Source organism: Mesocricetus auratus, unplaced genomic scaffold (assembly GCF_017639785.1).
Source record: "Mesocricetus auratus isolate SY011 unplaced genomic scaffold, BCM_Maur_2.0 Super-Scaffold_100010, whole genome shotgun sequence".
NCBI classification, from domain to species: domain Eukaryota; kingdom Metazoa; phylum Chordata; class Mammalia; order Rodentia; family Cricetidae; genus Mesocricetus; species Mesocricetus auratus.
Window position 1 is genome coordinate 4,810,422 of NW_024429194.1, and position 25,258 is coordinate 4,835,679.

General features: G+C 48.9%; 1 protein-coding gene across 1 annotated transcript in view; it reads right to left on the reverse strand.

Annotated features, from left to right (window-relative positions):
- Nucleotides 1-25,258, reverse strand: part of Lama1 (laminin subunit alpha 1) — a 126,745-nt gene that overhangs the window by 74,187 nt on the left and 27,300 nt on the right. The window contains exons 4-10 of the mRNA XM_040752891.1: nucleotides 8,576-8,818; nucleotides 7,192-7,371; nucleotides 4,803-4,892; nucleotides 3,576-3,693; nucleotides 1,859-2,037; nucleotides 1,136-1,241; nucleotides 183-343 (exon numbers count right to left, since the gene is read on the reverse strand). Coding sequence (XP_040608825.1) covers nucleotides 183-343; nucleotides 1,136-1,241; nucleotides 1,859-2,037; nucleotides 3,576-3,693; nucleotides 4,803-4,892; nucleotides 7,192-7,371; nucleotides 8,576-8,818 — 1,077 coding nt within the window. The remainder of the gene's footprint in view (nucleotides 1-182; nucleotides 344-1,135; nucleotides 1,242-1,858; nucleotides 2,038-3,575; nucleotides 3,694-4,802; nucleotides 4,893-7,191; nucleotides 7,372-8,575; nucleotides 8,819-25,258) is intronic.

Genomic DNA, 25,258 nt, shown 5'->3' on the forward strand with positions numbered 1-25,258 from the left:
TCGGGAATACGTGGCTGTTACCCACAAGTGCCTCAAATGAAGAAGCCAGGTGCCTGTCTAAACCCAAGGGCACCAGCTTGCCGTGAGAACTCCCTGCTCTGCTCAGGACCTGATCGTGTGATCCAGAGGCATGGAGGACCCCAGAATAGACTCCAAGGAACCTCTTTGGCTCCCATACCTACCTTACAGACACACGGCTCTGAGCACGGGTCATCATTCACGCTGCCAACAGTGTTACAGTCACAGGGGATGCAGTTCGGGAAACCCCGGTAGCCAAACTGGCAGCGGTCACATTTGTCTCCTGCGTAACCTTCCTTACATGGGCACTGACCTGGCCACTTCCCTGGGGGAGAAAACAGCAGCACAGATTCAGCTTGAAGTTCCGGGTTTAAAGCAGGGGCCTGGCAAGCGTGAACTGCAGCCTCCTTCGCCTAGTTTGCTCTCACACGGCCACGCGTGACATGCACGCAAGTGGGTGTGCACATGCCCGCGGCTCTCCCTGCGCGAATCAAAACGGGGTGCAGATTGGCCTAGAAGCCACAGTTTGCTATGGTGCTGGTATAAAGACATATGCTGAGACTGAAACCCACAGGGAGAGCGACCGTGTGACCCTGCGACTCCACTCCTGATCCCGAAGCAAAGTAAGACACACCCACGGAAGTAACTATGCGTGGATGCCCACAGAAGAGTCATTCATAATAGCTGGACGGGAAGGATAGATTCAAGGTTCAGCCACTAGCCATGGGGGAATGGGCATGTCACAGCTGCAGTCAACGTTTTAGACTGACTCAGTAAACAGAGACATCAGGTTTCATACAGCCATTCGTCAGCCGATAGACAAATGCTTAAACACACAAAAACGAGATGAAGCCAAACAAATATTTCTTGCCACATAAAGAGCTGTAAGGGTCACATGACACCCACACAATAATATGACCCTCCCGGAGCCAGAGTAAGAGAATGGAGCGACTCCGAAAGCCCCACGTAGTGGATAATAAACATTTGATGAACTAGAGAATGGACACAGGATCAAGCCCTCAAGTTTCCATACCCCAGAAACGAGTGTACCCAACGCAGACAGCCCACACGTACTCCTTGGGTCAGCTGCACAGGTGATATCAGACCAAGTTCTTACCATTGGCTATATCAGAATGGAGATCATCCTTGATACAGACAGCACTCAGGGACCCCACAGAGTCACAGTCACAGGGACGGCAAGGCTGGTCCTCATAAGGAGATACCTGAAAGGCAGAAGGGGTCCTGGATAACCTCACCAGGAATAACCACGTGATTTGAAGAATAAAACCACCACCACAATGTCAAGACATCAATTTCCAGTTCCAGGTGAGACCACGGCAGAGATTTTGCTGGTGTTGGGACGATAAAATGTCCCCAAGCAAGAGTCTCCAAACCCATCCTTTTGATGGTGACAGCGGTTAGAATCATCAAGGTGTCACCCTTTGTTTCCACAGTTGCCCTTCCCTCTCTGCCATCTACAACCGCCACAGCTGAGCACTGCCAACAATCAAGCCACCCAAGGCTTCGGCTACAGGTCAGTCAGCGGAGGATTGAGTGAATGCGTCGTGCGGACCAGCTACGGCTCCTTTAGCCGTTACCTGAGCCTGCACATGTCTAGCTAGAGTTATCTGCGATCACATAGCTCACAGGACCCCCAAGTTCAAGTCAGATAACCATGCACACACGTTCCCACTTTGAGCAAGATCTGGAGGATACTGGTACCAGGAGGTATAAAGAAAGGAGAAGGTCCTTCAGAATAGAAGTCAACACAATTGAGAGCGGGATTTTGCCCCTGCCTCCAAGGCCGTGGAGCTCGGCTTCGGGGAGCCAGCACACTCACTTTGTGAGGTCTGTAATACTGGTCGACGCAGGTTTCACAGTTGATGCCTGTGGTGTTCTGCTGACAGTCCACGCACACCCCTCCTCCACTGTACTGCCCGGCGGTGTTCATGCTTCTCTTCTCCTTCGCCACGTTCTCGTCGTAGTAACAGTCTTTGGCTTTATTGTGACAGTTGCATTCTAGGAGGATGTTTTAATATCTCAATTAATGCTCACGCACAGTGCGGTCGGTCCTATCTAAAGGGAACCCCTTACTCCATGGCGGTAAGCGTGTTTTTTTTTTTTTAATTCTAGCACAGATAATTCCACAAGACACAGGCAAGGACTAGAAAGACGGCTCAGTGGATTAAGGACACTGGCTGTTCCTTCCAGAGGTTCAGGGTTCCGTATCCAGCACCCGCATGGTGGCTCCAAACCATTCTTAACCACCAGTCCCGGGGGGCCTGATGCCCTCCCCTGGTCTCCTTGGACACTAGGCATAGACTACATGCAAGCAAAACACCCACACACATTGAATAAGTAAATACGTTTCAAAAACACATAGGCAATATTCTAGAGAAAAAGATGGCTAACAAAATAATTAAATTTACCAGGCGGGAGCGGTAACGCACATGTAACCTCAGGACTGAGAAGAGGCTGAAGCAGGACAGAGTCTGCCACTGACCAGCACTAGAGAAGGGGACCCTGTTGCCCCCTCAAAAAAAGTGATATGGGAGGATCGGAGTATGCGTCCTCTTGTTGAATAATTGTGAGGCCCAGGTCTAAAATTAAAGGGCAGATCTGGAGAGTTTGGCTCAAATGTTAAGAAGCCCTGGCTGCTCTTCTAGAGGACCCAGATTCGATTCCCAATGCCCACGTGGCGGATCACAGTCATTCCTAACTTCAGTCCCAGGTGGGGGTCTGATGCCCTCTTCTGGGCACCGGGTACGCGAGTGATGACAGGCACACAAGCAGGCAAGAAGGAAATAGACATGTGGAAAAGCTAAATTAAAAAAAAATTAATGGCTAAAAAAAATGGATTCTGTAGGATGACATGCATTAATATGCCACTTTCCATGTAAGAAACACTGAAAATAGGAATGTATTAATATGCAGCATACATTCTTAGATAAAAACATACAAAGAAGTGAAAAACCGAGGAGGGAGATAAAGTAAAATATATTCGTTAATTTACCCGCATTTTTATTTACTACTTTGTGTTTGTCTGGGGGGGGGGGTGGGGGAGGCGTGTGCAGGCCTTAGCTGCACATGGAGATCAAGGGGCAGCAAAAAAGAGGTTTGGTTGTTGCCGTCCACCCTGTGGGTCCCAAAGCTCAAACTCGGGTCATTGGGTTTGGTGGCGGGTGCCTTAACCTGCCGAGGTAGCATCGCACTGGCCCAAGTAACTATAGCTGGGGCTGTAGCCTAGTGGCTGAGCATCTCTTAGCATGGTGCACTTCAGTGGGCTCAACTCCCAGCACCATGATTAATTAATTCCAACCTCACATTTGTAGATAATACGCAATCACATGGGAAAAGAAACTTGGAGGGGGGGGGGAGGACTGAATCCATAATGTCCTTAAATTTAGCCCTTAGATGTCACGAAGGGGACATGCAGCTTTGGGCAGTGTTTGAAATGCTGGAAAGCAAGTTAGCTAATGGCCATAACAATCAAGATGCCGCTAGCTTAAGCATACAAAGCAGGAGCCTTTCCTCCCCCGAGTCGTGAGCGTACTCACCCTCACATTCGTTGCCCGACGCAATGGTCCCAGGCCTCCAGGGCTGCTGATGGTAGCCAGGACAGCACCTGTCACAGCTCTGGCCACATGTATTGTGTTCACACTGGCATTGCAGTTGCTGAGCGGAACAGGGGTATGAAATGAGAGCTCAAAGCCTTATCTTAATTGTATTCAAGAAAAGCGATCACATCAAGAGAGTCTGTGGTCACTCTCTGCAGCGAAGCACTTGGGACTGTGTCAAAGAAGCTGGTGCTTGGCTTTTTGATACACACATACCCGGATGACAGACACAACCAAAATGTGTGTTAACTAACAAGAACATTCTTTAAAAGGATGTGCTGGCCTTAGGGTTGGGAGTCTTGGTCAATAGTTAGACTAGTTACTGTGAGATTTTTCAGCATTGCTCGACTGATGATTTTCTGGTGTTTGTCAATATACGTTTCACCCTCAAAAATAGAGTAACGGGCAGCCGAGACAGCTCAGCCAGTGGAAGCGCTCGCCACCAAGCTAGAAAACTGGATTTCCATCCCAGGGAGCCTCACCACGGGAGGACAGAACTGTGGCCCATGAGCTGCTCTCTGACCTCAACATACGCACCGTGGCTGCCATGAGTTATTTTAAAACAGAATAATGCCGGCCGAGGGTGTGTCTCACTCACTGGTGGGAACACCGGCATAGTATGCACAGGACCCTGAGTTCAGTCCCAAGCAGCACAAAGACTAAATTAACAATAAGTAAAACAAACACAGAATACCCCTACTCAACAGGCACAGAATTCTAAAGACCGGAAGGAACTGGGTGTTTTGAAAGGGAGTCATCCAATTACTTATTCAGCGATACACTCAAACCGGCAAAGTCTGTTTTGTCTCGATGTGGTGGCACAGACCGAGAAGGGAATCACAGAAATAGCAAATATAACTTATGTCAGCATCTGCCATCTACTTGACTCTCTTATGAGAATACGGAAGATCGTGGAGTTGTCGGTTTCCTGCCACGGACATCGTAGCGCAAACAACACAGTAAGGGCTTGCTTAGAAATATGCCCCACCCAAAAAATAAAAGCAAAATGATGCACTGCTGAAACCAAAACCGATCAAGTAGTCTAATCTTTTCTAAAAAAAACATGGCTTAATGCCGCTTTCTGTCTGCTGTGTAACAACGACAGGGTGACAATGCAGCTATGGCTCTGTCCTGTAACTATAGCAACTGTAAAACACGGGAACTAACCTTTGCTTCTTCATCCCAAGGGCAGCTGCTGGCATGGCCGTAGCAAATGCACATCCCTCCAACGGAAATGTCTTTTATTGAATAGTAATACTGAGGAGAAAGGGGGGGCGTAATAAGCAGAAGTTAGAAACCCTTTTACTTTGGCGCAAGGTAAGTGATGCCACCCCAGGTTTTAACAGCTGGGCTCACGCGTCACTTCTGGAAGCTTAACCACACGCACACTTAAAATGCTACATCACACGCAAAGGACCTCGGTGTTCAGTTCAAACCAGTAATGCTCAAATCACCCATGAACAGAGCCTAGGAGTCTAGGGGAACTTTCCAACGTGGTTTCGCCTTAAGCCAAAGCAGTCCCCTTGGTAACTCACGCTGCTCAGCTCCCTAGGACCGCAGAGGTGAACACAACATGGACAGGAAGGGTGGCACATCATTGTCTAGATGTAGAGCGTGGATGGGCATGAGCAGGGACTTTCCTGTGCAGTCACTTTGTATTGCTGCCTCCTGTTTTTGTCACTTAGTGCTAACAGGTTTTCATTTATTTTTTTCTTTTTATTTTCCATTGTTCGCTGCCATTACATAACAATGCCCTTTACTCTTATTGACTGATTTGGCATGACCACCTGGCTAGCCTCGGTGGTGATTTGCAGCAGCTGTTTAGTAAATTATCTGTGCTCATGATCGTGCCAGCTATGAGCGGTGCAGACACTCCTGCACACACATGCTGGGTGTCTTTGTTTTCTCCCTGCAACCCAGAGTGGCAGCTTCGCTAATAAACAATACAATACTGCCAAGGGGACTAGAGCCACCTAGAGGCAGGCGGTACCATTAAGTCTACGGGTTGGATGACTCCATGTTGTTTAAACGTCTCCCAGCATTTTTCCTACACTGAGTCGAAGAATGGAATCCTAATGAAAAATCTTACCAAGCATTTTTATCCTTGGGTAGAAATGAACTGATTCTAATACTTTTAAAGAAAACATAAGGGGTGCTAAATAGCCATATGTAAGAGCACTTCCTGCTCTCCCGGAGAACCAGACTTCAGTTCTCAGAGTCCATGCTGGGCAGCCCATAGCTGACGGCAACTCCAGCCCCGATGGACACAATACCCTCTGTTTGCCTCCAGGGACACACATACAAGAAGAAAGTGTTTACACAGAAACACACACACACACACACACACACAAAAGGTTTAAAATAGAATTCAAGAAATACGATAGCCTAAACCCTCTGGGCCATATAGCACCTGACCATGAGATTTAGACAAAACGGCAGCAACAAAATTTTTGTTATTGGCACTGTGACAGAGCCCCGGACCAATGGGATGACAGACTCAGAATAACAGAGTCAGGTAATACCCAACAAGGGCATAAGAACGGCTTACTGGAAGAAAGGCAGTTATTTCTACAAGAACCTTGAGTCCAAACTCACACCAAGCAGAAAAGTTAATTTTGCAGGATTATCAGTGCAAAAAACAGAACCATCAGCTGCTGGAAGAAGATAAGACAACATCTTTGGAAACCCGGAAAAAAAAAAAACAAGAATTTTTCGAGAGAATACAGAAACCATTAACAATAAAACAAAACCAAAAGTATGGTAAGATGGATTTCACCAAAAATGAAATGTCTGTTCATCAAAAAGTCACATTTTCAAAGGTAAACAGAAAAAAAAAAGTGAGAAGACATCCATAATACGGTCTGAACAAAAAAATACATGAAAATGGGAGGAAAAAAAAAAAAAAAGAAACAGGCTCACCCTGGTCATCAGAGAAACTCAAATAAACACCACCAGGGGGAGCCATGGAGCGGCATCCCAACAGCCCCCAGGACCTGACTGACAACACTGAATACTGGTAAGTGTGTAATAGGCCCAGGGCTCCCAAATGTTGCTGGTCTGACTAAGGTGTGGCATCCTCTTTTCAACAAGTTTAACTGAGTTACACACATAGACACCCCACAATCCAGTAATTCACTCCAAAGTGATGGGAGAGTCACAAAAATGCTCACACACACCTTACATACTCAAATATACATGAAAAAAATCTGTGTCTTCTTGGATATTCCTCAAGTTTTATCATTTCAAATAAAAAATAAATAAAATGCCCAAGTTGCTGAGGCTCGCATGTGGAATCAGACTAGGGTCTTTAGGACAAAGACCATCGAATTCTCCAGGTGTCCATACTACGTGGACAGGCAGCAAAGAGAAAGGAGGCCTGAGGGATGATGATGCTGGGACCATCACCTACAAGGCTTTGTGACAAATGACAGGCGGCTGTCATTAGCAAAAATAAGGATGGTTAGCAAGGCAAAAAAGCCAGCCAAAAGGAGCCAAAGAAAAGACTATGCCCCGAAACAAACCTTTCAGGGTGGGCAGGAACCCAGCATGTACTCACACGTCTGGTGACGATGGGGTCAAGGTCCCTGAGGTCCCGATGGCTAAGGGTCATGAGGTCTGCGTTGAGCGTTCTGATGCGCTGCAGGCGAAGCCGTATGTACCGTGCTGAGGTGAATTCCAGCAGCTTGGGCGAAGGGTCATCGGCGCTCGGTCTGCCGTTGATGAGCGACGTGTGAATCTGGACACAGCCAAGCACGCATGTCAGTTCTGGGCATGTGTGACATGTACACACACCGAATACAGCACACGCTGGCTAACTGTATCGGGATCTTCACAAAGATTTAAAACCTGGGCTCTGTATGAGAGCAAACAAATCAGCCCGTCTGACACACGGTGGGTACTCATGGACAGCGATCCTCATTTTGTCTCGGCGTGTGGGTTGACCACGCCGCCGCGACCCCAGAGACCATCGTTAGCTCTTTCAGCGGCCTGCTTCTACCCGCACTGTGATGGTCTTTGAACACCCACCACGAAGCTGCAGCTTCTCAGAAGCAAATGCCTAATGCCACAGCCAGGCTACAGAGGGTAAGAAAAATAAGCCCCAAACCCTAAGGATGCCCGCTTTCTTAGTTAACCTCTGTGACTGGAGGCCTTCATTCATGCCCAGCTCCTGCTGTAGACAGCAATTGGTAATTTTACAGTGGGTGCTCATCGAGCCCAGTGAGCTCTGTGTCACTCGGAGTTTACTGATGCGCACGCTGAGCACCTGACTCGTGGGCAACCCCACTCTCCACGCCCCTGAAAAGGGGAATAATGAAGAATCATATCTTTATAAGCGCTTTTGGTCTCTTGTTTTCATCTATCTCACTGCTATTGAAGTCTTCCTACGTGGCCCTCCAACTCACGATCCTCCTGCCTCAGCCTCTGGAGTGCCAGCATGACTCTTATATGCCAGCATGCCTGGTGGTGGCCCTGATGTTTTTTGTTTGTTTTCTTGAGACAGGGTTTTTCTGTATTGTTTTGGAGGCTGGCCTGGAACTCGTTCTGTAGACCAGGATGGCCTCGAACTCACAGAGATCCCCCAGCCTCTGCCTCCCAAGTGCTGGGATTAAAGGCGTGCACCACCAACGCCCCACCCGGTGGCCCTGATCTAAGGAAAGATTCTGTGGCAGGTAGGAGACTGCTGGGCTGTTCAAACACAGCAGAGTGAAGACTAGGGGAACTGCATGCTGGGAAGAAATCAACAAGATAAAACAGCCTCCCTCCTCCATCAAGGTGCCTTTGAGTCCTGAGGTAGCCACAGGCACACTTCACACCTTTGGGTTAGGGGTGATTACTGATTTTGAATGTTCAACATAGGCTCCCATGATGGATATCACGCTGACATTTGAGGCAGGGGTCTCTGATGACAAAAAAAGCCCTTTCTGCAGTGGACACAGTACCTCTCCGTGCTCAAGTGGCACCAGTTTAGAATAATACGAGGTGCAGATCACTTCGTTGTCAGCTCTGTACGTGGGAGGGCCCCGTCTGGGATATATTTTGTAGCGCGTCAAACACTCTGTGTCGCTGACGGCGTAGTACTGCCAGGGTTTGAACTTGACGCCATCCACAGATCGTTCTAAAATCCAGTTTCCAGGCCGGGGAGCGTTGGCGGCTTTAATGATGATATATGCAACCTGAAAGACCTGAAACAAAGACACTAGAAAGTCTTAATCCAGAATGAATAAGCCAAACACAAGATGACAAATGCTACAGAACTCGCTTGTGTGTGAACCCAAAATAGCCCAACTCACAGACACGGTGTAGAATTCTGGTTACCAGGGGCCGGGAGAAGGACAAGGGGCAGATGTTGGGTACAGGTTTTCAGTTGTGCAGGATGGACAAGGCGTGCAGATACAGGGAATAACAGTGTTGCTATGGTAACAATCCCGGACTCGGTTGGCATTTATTAGAGACAGAGACCTGTGCTATGGCATGCACGAAGATGAAAATGCTGGAGTTACAGGTATATTGTGGCTAATTTCATGGTGTGCATGTGCAACAAATAATTACGATGCACACATTAATTACATAAAACAGAAGCAGCGTTTGCAAATGCTCGGAGGCCAGCGTGTTCCTTGAGATAGTCACCATAGTGTGACTGGTCTGGGTCTTCCTATGCTTTTGGGTACAGCTGCTCACACCTGACTGTCAGAAACATGGACCTGTGGCCTGGTGTCATTGTTTTCAAAACAAACAACAACAAAAGCAACACATACTTAACTCTGACCACTAACAGTGTTAGCGCTCATACCGGTTTGCCCCGTTGTCTCCCCCCCCCCCCCCCGCCCCCGTCTGGGTCTGACGATAGTAGTGTCCCTTTACATTAATGGCAATGTTAAGTATATTTCTTGAAGTGAACTGGAGACAGCACTGACTGTGAGAAGGATGGGTCATCACAGTCTACTAGAATGGCTGAAATCTGAAGCACGGAAGGAGCACAATGCTGGCAAAGGTGTGGAGCAGCCAGAAAGCATGAGAGGCCAGTGTCACGTTTTCACAGTATAAATACACTCTGTAACCAACAACCGTGCTCGCTGATAATTAGCCAAATGACGTCATTTCAAATGATTTGAGAAGATGATTCCAACAGCTTTGCTTATAACAACCATCCAAAACCAGAAGCAATAAAAAGTGCTTCCGTAAGTAAATGATGTACCCAAATGACATGCCAGTCAGTGGACAGGCAGACAAATTATACAGCTGCAGAAGCCAGGAGAGGGAGTCACGTGCACACCGATAACTCAAAGAAGCCACCCCGAAGAGGCTGCACGCTGCAGGAGTCCCACTGTCTGACCGTCTGGAAGAGGTAAAACTATGGAGGCAGCAAAAAGACCAGAGGTTGTCAGGAGCTTCCGGGGAGGGGAGGGATGCGCAGAAGAGAGAATCGGAGATGAAATGACCCTACATGGTCCATGACTATGGACATACGCCATTATACAGCAGTCAGAACACACACACACACACACACACACACCTTGGAAGAGTAAACTACAGGCTTGCTAACAGAACACCGGTGGATGAAGTTGAAGAATGCACGACCACTGGTTGCACGAATGCCCCACACTAATTTCAAGACGACAACAAAGAACTCAAAAAGAAAGACTGAGGAGCAGTTAACTGTAAGCTCTCTGCTCTCTTTACTACGGACCTAAAACTGCGTAAGCTGCTGATCAGAAAACAGTGCAGCCAGCCGGGGGGGGGGGGGTGCACACAGGAGGGTATGAAGGGAGCAGTCAGATGAAGGTCAGATTTGAACGGGGTTCTTTGATCTCCAACTCCAGATCCAGCAGGAATGAGGCATCATCTCTCCACAGCCCAGCACCACTCCCGGCATTTCCAGCCACAGCAAACTCACTGGTCTGAGATGGGGTTTTGCTTTCACACACAACTCTTGTTTTCATGTCGATTCAATATCTGCCAAATCCTATGCTATAGTTAGAGAGAAGATGCTAGGCTCCACTGTCATGTGACCCTTCATCAACTATCTAAACCCACTCTCAAACATCACTTCTAGCATCCAAAAAATCTCTCTCTCTCTCTCTCTCTCTCTCTCTCTCTCTCTCTCTCTCTCTCTCTCTGTGTGTGTGTGTGTGTGTGTGTGTGTGTGTGTGTGCGTGTGTATATGCACATATGTGGAGGCCAGAGGTTGTTTCCATCAGGTACTTTGTTGAAACACTAAAAAAACTAATAAACCAACATCTGTGGATTTAGATTTAGATTTTGTTGTAGGCTTTAGAACAGTATCTCAGGATAGTGGGGGATCTTTGCATACATAACACGCACATGCAAATGTGCACATAAGAACTTTTGCATGTTTGCAGCTATATCTACACACATACGTTTGCGCATGAATATATAAGCACAGGGCACAAAGTCACAGTCTCTGAGATCCTTAGTTTCTGTCTGTTTTAGCTTTTTCCCACCTAGTACTCACGAATGTCAGGACACACAAGCATCTTAGAGTTAACCTATCACATACCAACCACGTGCCTACAATCATCTCTCCTTATTACAAACAACTGTTCACCTGCACAGAGTGCTCCCTTGCAGAGGCCATCGTGTGAAGGCTGCGGGTACCTGACACTCTGGCTCCCCGTGTTCATGTGGTGTGTCCCTCCGTAAGGCAATTGCCACACTCCAAGAGTAGCAGAAGCGAAATGGGTTTTGAAACGTGAAGGCAGAGAAACATGTCCCCCTGGTTGCTCAGCCACTGTGTGGCTGGCTGCTTTTTCAATTATTTTGTGCCATGGGAGTAGAACCAATAAGTGTGTTGGCCAATGACAGCTTTCCACGTGAATACGCAAAGCCTGGCTTTGCAAATGGAGGCGCCAGGCAACATGGTGGTCAGGCAGCTCGCTGGACAGCGGCAGAGACATCAAAATGAAATCTATTTGCACTCACCTTCCCAGTTTCACACTTGAGGATAAGATGAGCCAACAGGCTCACGACAAGCCTGTCAAAAGGGCTAGCAGAGCATCTCATATAACCCTAAATGAACACCAGGATGGGTTCTATGCCTGGTTCGCACAGCTGGAAACCATTGTTGCAGATTTTCACAGGAATCCAGGCACTCTTCTTCCAAGGTCCTTTCAGCCAGGCCCATACTGCTTCCAGGGAGCAAGCGCTTTCCCATTAACAGCATCCCAGCACTGAACTCTCTGTTTGTAGCTATAACAGCAGCAGCAACAACAAAGTAGCAGTTACGGAATTACTAAGTTCTCCTGCTTTACCAAACCTCATCAAGCATAGTGGCAAGGCCAGTCCTGCAGGCAGGCACTGCTAACCCACAGACTGATGAAGAGACTTTTGTGTCAGGAAGCAGGTCATTGTTCTCACGACCTCTCCATGGTCTTCAAGGTCCCCAAATCAGAGACCAGGAAGCAGACTCAAAGAGGAATGCGGCTGTAGTTGGGTAGAAAGAGGATGGTGTAAGGACTCTAAATACAGCTCCTCATTGGCCACCGTCGCCTCAGTATTTCCCTGGGACTACAAAATGGGAACCAGAAAAGGAGTGAAAGCTGGACTGAGCTCCAAGTCTGACAAGGAGGAAAAGGATGCTGCAGAGTCTAAATATAAATTGCCTCTGCCAAAGCCGTGCTGTGAGACGGCTTACACGCTCCCTGGGTTTCCTGTGTAAGGTCCTGACTTGTCACCCTTTACCACAGGTGCCACTGTGTTCGGAGATAAGGCTTTTTAAGTAAAAGGTGGCTCATTGAACATGACCGATGTCCTTACAAGAAGAACTGAGAGACACGGGAGACAGCTCGCTCAGCAAAGTGTTTGCCGTGGTGCAGCACAGGGGGCTGAGTTCACGCCCAGAATTCACACTTAACAATAACAACGACAGAAAATGAGATGGCAAGCAATCCTTTGTACTCACAGCCCTCCTCCGAGGAGTTGGGAGGTAGAGATGGGCAGATGTCTAGGGCTACAAGGCCAGCTAGCTTGGTGAATTCCAGACCAGCGAGTTGGACAACAAAAACAGGCCAGTCAGCAGAGTTCTGCCTTGCAAGTATGAGGAGCCCAGGCTGGTCCTTAGGGCCCATATTTTAAAAGCTGGGCACCATAGCATGTCCTTGTAACCCAGCACTAGAGAGGTTGGAGATGGGTGAAAACCCATGGCTTGCTGGCCAGACAGCCCAGCCTATGAGTCTAGGAAAGTGAAAGATACCGTATCACAAACCCAAGGTGGGTGGGTGGCTCCTGATGGAATGAACTCCAACGACTCCCAAGGTCTGTGTGGCCTCTACTGTGCCCACACACGTACCTAAACGCATTCACTCACATGCAAGACATGAATTGAAAAAATATTTAAATTGAGCGGGAGGAATAACTACTGAGTTTGTCCTCTGGCCTCTACATGTACAGGCATGCAAATGTGCGTGGGCCTATACACACACCGTACACACATGACACACGAAGAATGTAGCGGATTATTGCGTGAAGTCACAGAGTCGAGACAGTCACCAACCAGTCAAAGGCACCTTGATCTTAGACCTCAGATCTATGACAAACTACTCTTCCTTTAAGTTGCCTACAGTACCTGTTACAGCAGCCTCAACAGACCAGCAAAGTCCTAACTCACCAACTCTAGCTGAGAAGCAGATCTCATGCACGGTGAAGGAAAAAAAAATCAAGAGATTCCGCTAACATATAGAATCTTAAGCCTTGGTCCAAATGAAATCCAGGACACTTCCGCCACCCGTTGTATCACGTGCTGGGGACAAAGCTTCATTTTCTCTCAATATTAAGGCTGGCTGAACACAAACTGCTGACATAAGCATTCTTGTTGGTGTCTGTCTGTGTCGTTGCTGACCTGCCAAAACTGCGGCTGATCCAGCCATTTTCAAATCCACTTCAGGACAGCCTTCCACTCCCTGGCCTTCGTCAATGATCACTGGGATGCGCATTAAGCAATGCCACATGAATACGGCCTGCACATAAACATCAAATGCTGCCTTTCCACAGAAGAGTCCAGACAGGAATGCTGGTGTGAGCCTCTGTCTTAACTTAAGCAGAGTAAACTCAACTGAGGCACACACATCTGAGAGCATGGATAACCTCAGTTTGCAAGGTCACGGCTCATTTTCCACTGCAGTTCTCCATACTACCATGTTCTCACAGACTCCACGGGGTGGGGTGGGGGGAGGGGGCGCTGGGGGACAGGTGTAAGTCTCTCTGGGAATGCCACGGGGAAGGACCTACCTGCCTCTCTGACAGTGACCAGACAGGGGACGCTCCATGTCTGACATTCTCAGGGGGAAAAAAATAACTTGTCATAGACAAAAAGACATCTGGGTTAATTAAGAGCGTTTGATAAATGCTGCTTTGCAAGCTTTGCTGCTTACGAAACGATCAGGTAGCGAAATTTCAGAGAACCATTTGGATTCACGTTTCTAACCTGAGAGTGAAGGAGCAGTTTTTTAACAGAGGGCTCACCCATCACTCAAGAACCTGGAGAAACAATAAGGAGAGGTCTCAAAGCAACGATACAGCAAGTTGGGGAGCTCAGACTCTTGCTGGGGGTGGGGGTGGCAGACCTGCAAAGCTGGTTCCAGACCAATCCCTCGGGAGTGGTTACTGTGATGTAGGGGTTGGTTGTTTTACTGGAACCCGCTCACCAAAGACCAGCCTACACCACTAAGAGCAAAAAAGATAGCTTCAAGAATGAGGGGAGAATTTTGGGTTTCTTTTTCCTTTCAGCTTTGCACAGAAGTTAACACGTGAAGTAAACAGGTCAGAATCCAGTGGCTCCCACCTCTCCCTTTTCCGCCTGCCTTTTCTTTTTGGGGGGTTGGGGAGGCCCACACGACTGGCTGCCTGAGGTGATTAATCTAAACCAAGCAGGTTTCCTACCCTACGACCCTTAGGAACATCTCGGGGCACCCAGGAGCAATACTTTTGATCCATGCTGAGATATGTAACCATGCAAGACTGTGGCCAGCAAGAGGGCTCAGAGATAGGAGCCCAGCGAGAGTCGGCCTTAATCTGTGATCTGAGGATGGGAAAGGAATTTTAAAGATGTCTGTTGGCGGTGGACCTGTTTCCTATCAGCAGGAAAAGCTAATTTCAATGACCCTGACAGGCAGCTGCTCATACGCCTGGCACCACCATCCCACCAGAGGGTCTCTAACACGGTTTGTTATTTCAAAACAAAAAAATGTTGAACCTCTTTACCGGAAATGAGAAAACTGGAAAGCACTTTCTTTCTTTATCCCTAGTCTGAACGTATTTCTCCATATACATGGCTCAATTCCACTACATGTTCTGGAACCTTCTTGTTACCAACAAAATGTTCTTTGTTGGACTCTTCTCTTTTCTCCTGTCTTTGAAAGTCCCCCAAGAGGGGGTAGGAGCTATGGTTGTGACCTGGTTTGTGACGTGCAGTGACAGGCCCGTCTAGGACCCATCCATACAGACACAGGGCTCCCACCCCCCAGTCAGACCTTCCCAGGTTCCACCAACTGAGGTCTTCACCTTTGAAATTAGACCCAGGTTTTTCCTCAGCAACCAAGCTCCAATTTGCTCTTGTCAAAACAGAGGTGACAATATGCAATATCCCCTTCAGTGTTTGGGGGGGAAGGGAAGCAACGGTGGAGACCGTGGCTTATTTGGGGGATACTGTCGGGGAAGTGACGATTCCAATCTAGTGTACAGCTGACGGATGCAGGTGCCTCTGAAGCCTGAAAGGCTCTTGCAGCTCCAGGGCCGTGCTTACCCTACAAGGAGAAAGAAGAGGGAGACCTGGGCAGTGACATACACCCTACAATGACACGCATGACATTGAGAACAGGGACAGAAGAACAACTTCATGTTTAAAGGTTGAAGACCACTACATGAAGAGACATGGAGTAGGTACTGCACACGCAGCAGGGGCAGAGAGGGTTTGCAGCCTGTGGACGAGGCTGCCTGAGTCGAGAGGAGGATGAGAGGGGCTGGGGTGGGGGTAGGGGGAGTATTTGGATGCGGCAGGGGGAGTTTGATCTAGTGTGTAGAGGAGACCAGAGACGTTCCAAACGTGTGTGTGTGTGTGTGTGTGTGACACAGAAAGCAGATCATCGCTAGTTTGCAGGGCAAAGAGGCAAACCAACAGAGACAAACAGCTCTCACAAGGCCACAGCCTGGACTATAAAACACTGTGCTAGCTTGGGTGCAGAGAGCCAGGGGGGAGCCTGCGAAAGCCATGTGTACCTCTCATAGGTAGGTCTTGGCGTTCCGAGGTGGTTTTTCTTGCACTACCAAGAATCATAGACCAGGGCAGGATAGGGCCAGCGGTGACGTGGATTTGGACTCTGACACTCGGGATTCAGAAGACAGGGTGGTTGACGACTTTGAAAAGATCAAAAGGGCAGAGGTACGCGCCAGAGGTCCCAAAGAGTTTCCCGAAAAGTCAAAAGCGTGAATGCAGAAGCAAAACCAGAGGGCCACAGAGGGCTTCCGAACTCCAGACTGCCCCCTCTCGCCTGTAAGGGAGGGAGGTTTGCTCCACTCTGAGCTCAGAGCAGAGAATCCAGGCTGAAGACTCAAGCTTCGCACACATCCTCTAATCTGCATGTGCACTTGGTGCTGGCCCAGCAGACACAGCAGCCATGAAAGGCTTAGGGCCTCCTCTTCCTCCTCCTCTCCTCAACAGAAAACACCACCATAAAAGCGGTGACAGCAAAGGATCCCCCCAGCCGTTCATCACGCCTCACGCACCCACCTGAGGGCTGGGAAACTCTCTACTGAACCAACTCCACGAAACACTGCCCCGAGAGTTACACATTGACCACGGCTAAGGACGATAATGGTGGGGTTTCCTCCCTTTGGTCACTGACTGAATCATTAACCGTTTTTTTTTTTTTTTTTTTTTTTTTTTTGCACCGGAGAGATCAGAGGGATCCTTTTGGTGCGAGCGAGATTTCACCCTGGATACGAATTCCTCACTGGGATCCCACGTCAAGAGGCTCCTTGTGCTCTCCAGGCATCTCTCTTCACTGGGCATCTGAAAGCTGTCGGACACTGAGCTGACAAACCTGTACATTTGCAGCTCATCCAAGGCAACACATAAATATGAAGACTATGTGGGAAGTATTTTGGTGTTTTAAGAAGGAGCACGGTGGGAACATAAAACAGTGAGCCACTGTGAAAACTAGCATGTGTTCATTTAAAAAGAAAAACCCACAGAACTACTGTGTGTCTCAGCATTTCCAATAAGGGCGTGTGCCTGGAAGGGAGTGGATGGATATGGGAAGCTATTTATTCACCAGTGTTTATAGCAGCATTATCCATAACAGCCAAAGGTTGGACACAACCCAAACACCCATACATGGATGACTGATAAGGCAAAATTTGGGCAATACACACAATAGAAAGAGCTGTGTGGTCTTTAAAATGGAATAAAAATTTGGTGCAGTCTGTAACATGGGCAATCGCAGAGGTCATTACACTAAGAGAAATAACCCAGGAACAAAACTCCTAAAAAACAGCACTGTTCTACTCATCAGACGCCTGGAGTAGTCAGATTCGTAGACGGCGGAACTTCTGTCAGGGCTGGAGAGACTGTGGAGAGATGCTCTGGAACGGGACCTGAATTGAGCTCCCAGAACATACAGCAGATGCCAGTGCCACCTGTGACTCCAGGTCCAGGCAAATCCCATACACTGGCCTCCACAGGCAATCTGACCCACATGCCTATGCCTGCTTATACACACACACACATACACACACATAAAAACAAAATATTTTTTAAAATGAGAATAGCTGTTGCCATGCCCAAGACTGGGAGAGAGAGGTAGAGTTGGCGTTGGATAAAAGAGGAAGATTTAAGAGGATCTGGGGAAGGGGATGACTGCACTAGACAGACTCCATACACTAAACGCCTCTGAACTCTGCACTTTAAATGTTTATAGTCTGCATAATTTACAAGGACAAGCAAAGTTTAAAAAAAAAACAAAAACAAAGGAAAGAAATCCCAGGGGGATGAAAGTTGGCGAAGAATAAAGACACAGTTTTCCACTGAAGGCTGAGAAGTGTGCATTTGAGATGAGTTCGATCCGGTGTCTTCAGGCCTAGAGCAGCCAATAACCCAGCGAGCTGGTGTCAGGAGAATGTGCAGACAACGCTTGAGCAGTGTCCCTTTTGTGACCCTGTTTCCATCAGGTTCTCGCTACACTCTGGCAAGGGAAGACCCTTCACCCAGAACAAGACCGGGGGCCCACAGCTGCTCAGGGTTTCCAGTGACCCCACAGACGCTCTGTGCAGAAAACCCCATGGGTCAGCAGAACGCTTACTTCGGGGTGCCGTACCCTGAGCGACAGCCAAGCACCGTGGGGGCCCACCAAAGGCTCGAACAGAGCCGTGGCGACCCTGAAAGCCTCCTGTTTCAATGGAGCCCCTCTGCATGGTCCCTGAAGCTGCTCTGCTATACGCCCATCAGAAGAAGAACAAAGGTGTCTATCTCTGATGCCATGATCATGAAGCTTCTCTGCTATACGTCCATCACTTCCATCAGAAGAAGAACAAAGGTGTCTATTGCTGATCCCGTGATAATGAAGAGTGGGAGAGCACAGGGAAAGCTAAATCCGAGGATGGACAACTCTGGCTACCTCGATACTGTAGGGGAGGGGCATTAGGGCTGTTGAAAACACGCCAGGCCAGACACTTCACAGTTTACTTTTGAAAGGCCAGTTATCAAAAAGTACAAAACGTGACCCAAGCGCTATGGTACTGATGTCTACGGAGATTCCTTATACCTCCGTCTCATTTTGCTATAAGACTAAAAACCTTAAGAGTCTCCTAACTAAACCAGGGGGAAACTGTTATGAACATGTGCTGGTAATTACGAACCCTGAGAAGGCATAGCCCACTGTGCCTCAGGTGGTTGAGGCTGGAAAGAGATCTCACGGCCTTCCCAGCTTCCCCAGGGCGTCTTGGTTTGTACAGCTGGGCCATCCGGCTAATGATTTGCAGCTCTGAAACTCGACCTCGGGGCTTCCCAGGGTTCATTTCCATACCTTAGCAGGGCTGAGATGGAGACCAGGGTGGGGCACCTTTCTCTAAGCACGGCCACGTGCACTGGGGACAGACACATTGTCACCGGGGGATTTTGTGAGCACCAGAGTGCGTTGACTGACACCTACCTGGTATGGCCTGCTGCACACTCACCCCCATGGGTTAGCCAGTTGCCCCTTCCTGGGCTTTTGCATCTGTGAACATGTTCCTGTACTGGATAGTGTAGGGAACTGTGACACGGAGTGCTTATGGATCTAAACGTAACCAGGCACAGAAGGAAAAGGCACAATGAGGACTACCGGGCACTGGGTGGGAGTTCAGGTCCATTGTGGTCTTGTGGAAACACTTTCATGTATGAGTACCATCCTTGGACCAGCAGCGTTGCTGCTGCATGGCGTTATATATGCGTATAGATTTCAATAGGACCCTAGCACTACGAAAACCCACTCCCCTTAACAGCCTGCCCAGTCCCTGGGGAGTCTGTCCCTATTGTCACCATTTCATCAGAACTAAGGTTTACAGTTGGATCACTCTATCTACCGAAAGGTAGTGCATTACTCATGATTAGAGTTCTTTAAATTGACTTCGACCTACAGGGAATTATAAAACTCAATTTAATGCTTTCCATGATGCAGCCTAAAGGTAACAAATCCTGAGAAGGATTTCCCACAGTCTGCTGCGTTATTCACAGCATACAGTGAACGTGATTTTCGTGCTGCAAGCCTCAGCTCAAGCAGGGCTGAGGAAGCACTTAGCCAAATGCACAGTGAGGATACGGGGTGTCGTCTGATGACCCATCCCCCCCCACGCTATAGTTCTCATCCGATAACGCCTCAGAATGATGACGCAGCCAATCATGTCTCCTCTATTGTGAGAGAGTTGGAAACCAGGCCCTGGTACTCAAACCCTGCAAAGCATCACTGCCAGGCTTCAGAACAATCTGACAGCCCCGATGGAGACTGGTGATCAAAACATAATGAACGCATGGCCACAGTATTCAGCCACAGAAATTCTAAGGTGATGATTTAGAGTGGTCCCAAACGAGAAACACATTTTGAATGCCCGACTGCAGTAACACATTAAATGAAATATCATGTACCTATGCAATAAAGTGTTGTTCAGTCTGTAAACACCGCTACAGGAATTTAGCTGATGGCCCAAAGGACAGAACCAATGCTGCCTGGCCTTGGCACGGCCAACAGTGATCGTGTGTGTGACGGATGGTGTTTAAGTCACGGGCGATAGGCCGGAAGGCACCTGGAGTTATAAGTCTGCGGGCACTGGGCTGCAGCCACCCTCTGGGCTATGGTTTACTCATTTGTCCTAGACCTGAATGTACTCACATCTTCGGTCAATTCGGTCCTTTGCAAAAACAAAAACACACACCCCAGAAAAGACCTTTACCGGAAGCTCTTACACAACGGACAAGAGCTGAAAACGGCCCTGCCGAGGGAGGGATGGATAAACAAACGTCAGTGCGCTCATAAAGTGAGACACTGAGGGTGAGGGCCATGGCAGGCCTCCCGGAGAAAGAAGCCAGACGCGGGGGTGAGCCCCTCATTAGGAAGTTATATATCATCACGCGGACTCCTCCAGGGGAAGAAGTCTAAGCAGAGGTTTCCCTCGCCGGAGAGAAAACAAAATGACAGGCAACAGGCTGGGAAGGGCATGGGGAAACAGTCTGGGGTGACAAGAGCAGTTGATTAGTGCACGGCATAAATCGATCCAATTGCTCACTCCAGAGCCGTGTATGTCACTGTCTGCAGGTGACAGCGTGCCCTCCTCACCTGAGCACAGCATTCTGGTGAGTCCACACCAATGCTAATAACACGTGGTAATTGCAGGGACCCCTGCCATGTCATGATCTGCAGGGACTGTGACACACTCTTCTGGGTGTCACACATGGGCGTCTTGCTCAGGCATCATTGTCAGGCTTTGATGCCGGCATCTGCACTGACCGCAGGCAGGCTTTCCCTTGCCCAGGTTCCCCAATCAGAAGAGTATGGCAAAGGCTCACGCTGATGAGTGAGGTGTTACGTGTCAGCTAGTGGTGACTCCAAGGATACACGAACATGCGATTTATACAGACGCGCTATGTCTTATAAAGGACTGAGGTTGCATGTTGGTATCCTGATGCCTGAAGACAGCCCAGTCCTGAAATCTGCATCCCATGGAGAACAGGGACGGTTTGCATAGCTGTATATGCAGAAAAGTGAGAGGAAACATTTAGGACCAAACGTGCGATCTCAACCCCACACATGGTTCGCTCTCTCTCTGCTGCAAGCCTTTCCCATGCTTCTGTCCCTTGCACGTCCTCCCCTGTGTCCTCCTTCCTCCAGTGAGTCCTCCTGTGAGATGCCCCCCCCGAAGTCCCCTCCTGTGTCTTCTCTACCCATCGGCAGCACCACAGAGCAGACGCTGACTGCCGACCTCCTACTTCTTACACTAGAGCACGAGCCTCATGAGGGACCGGGGCTTCTCCAAACTGATGGCAGAAGAGACCTTGCCATATTGGTTAGTACAGATTAGGAACTTGCTCTGTCTATGCTGAGAGTTTTGCATGGATATGTGGACATGGTAATTGTCTTGGGCATCAACAAATCCTGTGACTCCAGAACCCAGCGAATAGAAACTCCGTGATATATTTAATTATTAAGTATGTACAGTAGGCTCAAGGACGAAGAGTGGGACAGAAGATAAGCTGTGGTTGTTAAAATTGCGGGTGATTAGAAAAGGGATCATTTTCCATCACCTTCACGTTGGTGGGATGTGTATTGTAGGGCATGTTTTTGCACATGCGTGGATGCGTGTTTGCATACATACGTGCCTGTGATGTGGGGTCTCGGGGTTGAAGCCAGGACTCATGCCCCACTCATCCACCTTATTCATCGGAAGGAAGTCTCTCGGTCAAACCCAGAGCTGATGTGCTAGTCTCTTTAGCCAGCATGCTCTGGGGATTCCTCGTCTCTGCTTTCCTGGGTTGGAGTTAGAGGCAGGCTGCCACGCCCACTGAGAGTTCACATGGGTTTCTGGGGGACTGCTGAGCCATCTCCCCAGGCCCCCCAAAATCTCTCGTTTTATAATTTGTTGTATTTTTTAAAGTTCCTGTTACCACCATGCATCACCTCTACATCAGAATGGTATATTTCTGTGTAAAGAAATGACCTGGTCCACTGCGAGTATAAAACTCACCGGGCAGCTGGGCTTATTAATACACACTTTAGATCCCGGCATTAGGGAGGCAGGGGCAGGCAGGTCTCTATGAGGTTAAGGCCAGCCTACTCTATATAGCAAGTGCTAGCCTACCCAGGAGATGCAGACTGTATCAAAAGTGGGGGCGCGGGGAGCTAGAATGAATTCCAAACTGTAAAGTATGTCTCATGCAGTCCTTCAGAAATTAAAATTTATCTTTTTGCTTAGCCCTAATGTAACCGGGAAAATAATGACTTATTTTTGGTGGACTTCCCTTTCTGTCCACAAACGCACAGGCAGCTGTATTTCGACTCCAGAAGGTTGGGGACGTTTCCCATACTGTGAAAGAATCTTGCCAAACCGTCCTCGTTCGTCTCCCAGAATCCCGCTCAGGGCCCAGCCAGAGAAGCTGACTCTGAGACAGACAAGATGTCCAAGGCGGCTTAGAACCCAAGAAGAACAGGTGAGTCGGTGAACCCCGCCCCCGAGCAGCAGGGTGGCCGTGCCTGGCTGGCAAGCCACAGCTGTCGACACCAGTTTCTTACACACCATTGGGTCACTGTGGGTGACAAGGCAATATGGAGGACATGGCTAACAAAAATATACGTTGTGGAGACCAGCAGAGAACAACCCCGTGTGAACAGCAGGGACAGCGGGGGGAAGGGGGGACTTCTAACCTACCATGAGGAGCAGTCTCTTCCACTTGTTATGCCAAACAAATGCAGGAAAAACTTTATGTTTGAAACAAGGGGAGGTCAGTGTGAGCACTGGAGAAACGTCACACTGACCTAAAAGCAGCAGTGTGTGGTAACAGGGGCTTCTGTGACACAGCTCCCAGAAGGGGGACTGATGGCTGCAGAACTTTTTTTTAATGAGACCCATTTATTACAGGGGCACAATTTACACATATGGTCTACGAATCTTCCAGGGGTCTTAGGAATGCAGTTTGTCACTTGCCTTACAGATCTTATCAATGTGCTTAGCAAATGGTGTGTGTGTGTGTGTGTGTGTGTGTGTGTGTGTGTGTGGACATCAACAGTGTCCACCACCCAGTTCTTGTCAGTTTATCAGGGATTTGTGGCAGCAGAACACAATGGACATCTAAACTAATGAGGCTCTCTCTACGGCTCCAGCCAAGCCAGCAACTCTTGTCTCAGGGCTCGCACACAACAAAGAGCCCTCTGTGATCCCATTCCCACCACCAAGTGCCGCTTCCTCATTAAACCTACACAAGAAATGAAGCCGCTCCAGAAGGCAGCGCCCCCGTCGGTCGGTGCCATAGGGGACGCTTCCTTTCTCACGAAACAGATTTTATCTTAAAAGGGACTCTTATTTTTTTATTTACTCACAAATCTGACCCTGCCGGTGGAAACAGTTGAGCAGGCTTTAAAAATCCTCTTAAAGGAAAGACAAAGCACCAATTTCAATATGTTTCCTTCTGGGTCCCACACTACGGGATAAAGAGCACCCAGTGCTGCCAAAGCCTGGAAGGAGTGTTGATACCTGGGAACTTGCAGGGATGCGGACCCCACCGGGCTCCACTAAAGGCCAAAGGAGAAGCTGAGAGGCTAGAATCCCAGCACCCCAAAGTCAGAGAGGGGAAAAAAACTGCAAGGACCCTGGACAGGCACACCTTCCTTGACGTTATAACTCTGAAGACGGCAGCGACTGGGGATCAGGTGAGGAAGCATGGGGGGTGTGGAAGGAACTGGGATTTGGGGGAGTGTGGGGCCACAGGGCCCTGTGACCTGACTGCTCCCTTCCGACACGTCCCTTCCAAAGACGGAGAGCGTCTCTGCATTGCAGGTCAGGATGACAGATGGGGGGGAGAGAGTGGAGGAAGAATGGACTGGACCGTCCCCAGCTGACACCTCTAAGTTTCTGCCTAACTGTCGGTAAACACTCCTTTTCAAAGTGATCCTCGGGACCCGCCAGGAACTTGCAATTTAAAACTTCAAAATATGGTTTCTGTTCACCGCGTTATTTCTTTGGCACGGGTGAGACTGAACTTTTTAATTGGAAGCTCAGGCTATTATCCATAACAGAGACGACCCAAACCACAGCCTGGGAACTATTATACTAAGGGTGGGTAGCCCTCACAGAAGACCAGGAACACAGCTTCTGGAAGGCTTTAACAGTGAGCGGCAGTCACGTTGGGAAATGCTCAAGACTAGATGTAAAATGAAACACCGGGCCATGGCTGTTTACATCAGGAAGAGTGGAGTCTGAGGATGTGATGCCGCGGATGCCACAGACGCCCGGGCTCTTGGCTGGCGGGACCCCTTCCCATCGCTGTGCCAGCTGCACGAACTGTTTACTGTCAGTCTAGTCACCTGTCACAGGGGGTGGCAACTGCCAGAGACTGGAGCACCATCATGAGGACTCAGTGGCACAACCCAGACCAGGGGACTACACGGCACAGGCCTGGCACAGAACGTTCTAGTAAAACTGGCACTGCTTGGCAGTATCACCAGTGGCTCTCCCAGAGAAAAGGATGGCGAATGTGTCTCTCCCTCTAACCCGGACCTTCCGACTGTTTTACAATAAACACCTTTTCTATTTTACAAATCTGAAAAATATATTACCGTTGACTTACAAGTTTGTTTCCTGAAAATTTGCATTACCACATTTTTGGGGGTTAATCCTAGTAGCTAAGTCTCATCAGGTTGCATTAAGATCTTGTTTAACGTTTCCCCTGGTGGTTTCTGAAGACAGGAGAAAGGACAGTGATGGTGGAGGGGTGTGGCGGGAGCGATGGCTCCGTCCACAAAGTGTCTGCCACACATGCTTGAGGACCTGAGTTTGGATCCACAGCGCACACACACACACACAAGTGAGCCAGGCATGGGGGTGCGCATCTGTGACCCCAGTACAAGGCAGGCACAGACGGTGGACCAAATAGCTCACTGGGCCTAGCCGATTGGAGGGTACCAGGCTCTGGGAGGGTCTTCGTCTCAACGAGGTAAGGTGAAGACCATTTGAAGAGACTAGACCTTGGCCTCTGGTGTCACATGTGCGCGCACACACACACACACACACACACACACACATGTCTGTGCATCAGTGTGCCCATGCACACCTGTAGTGACCATTCCCCTATTTAGCAGCCATGACAGGCTAACATGTTCATGCATGGCCTTACTGCTCCTGTCCTGGTCACTAGGAGGTCAGATGCCCTCCTCGTGGTAAGGAACCAATCAGAAGTTAGCTGTGCTTTATGGCTCTGGGTGTGCTTTACCGACAGTGCACAACAGTGACGTGCAGAGCATAGCAACCGCCCTGGGAGGGCCTGTGGGCCATAACAACCAGTTGACCAATCAACACAGGGCGGGTCACCCAAATCTAGAAGCGTACCAATCCTGAGACTGTTTCATACCCCTAGACACTCCCCTTACGCT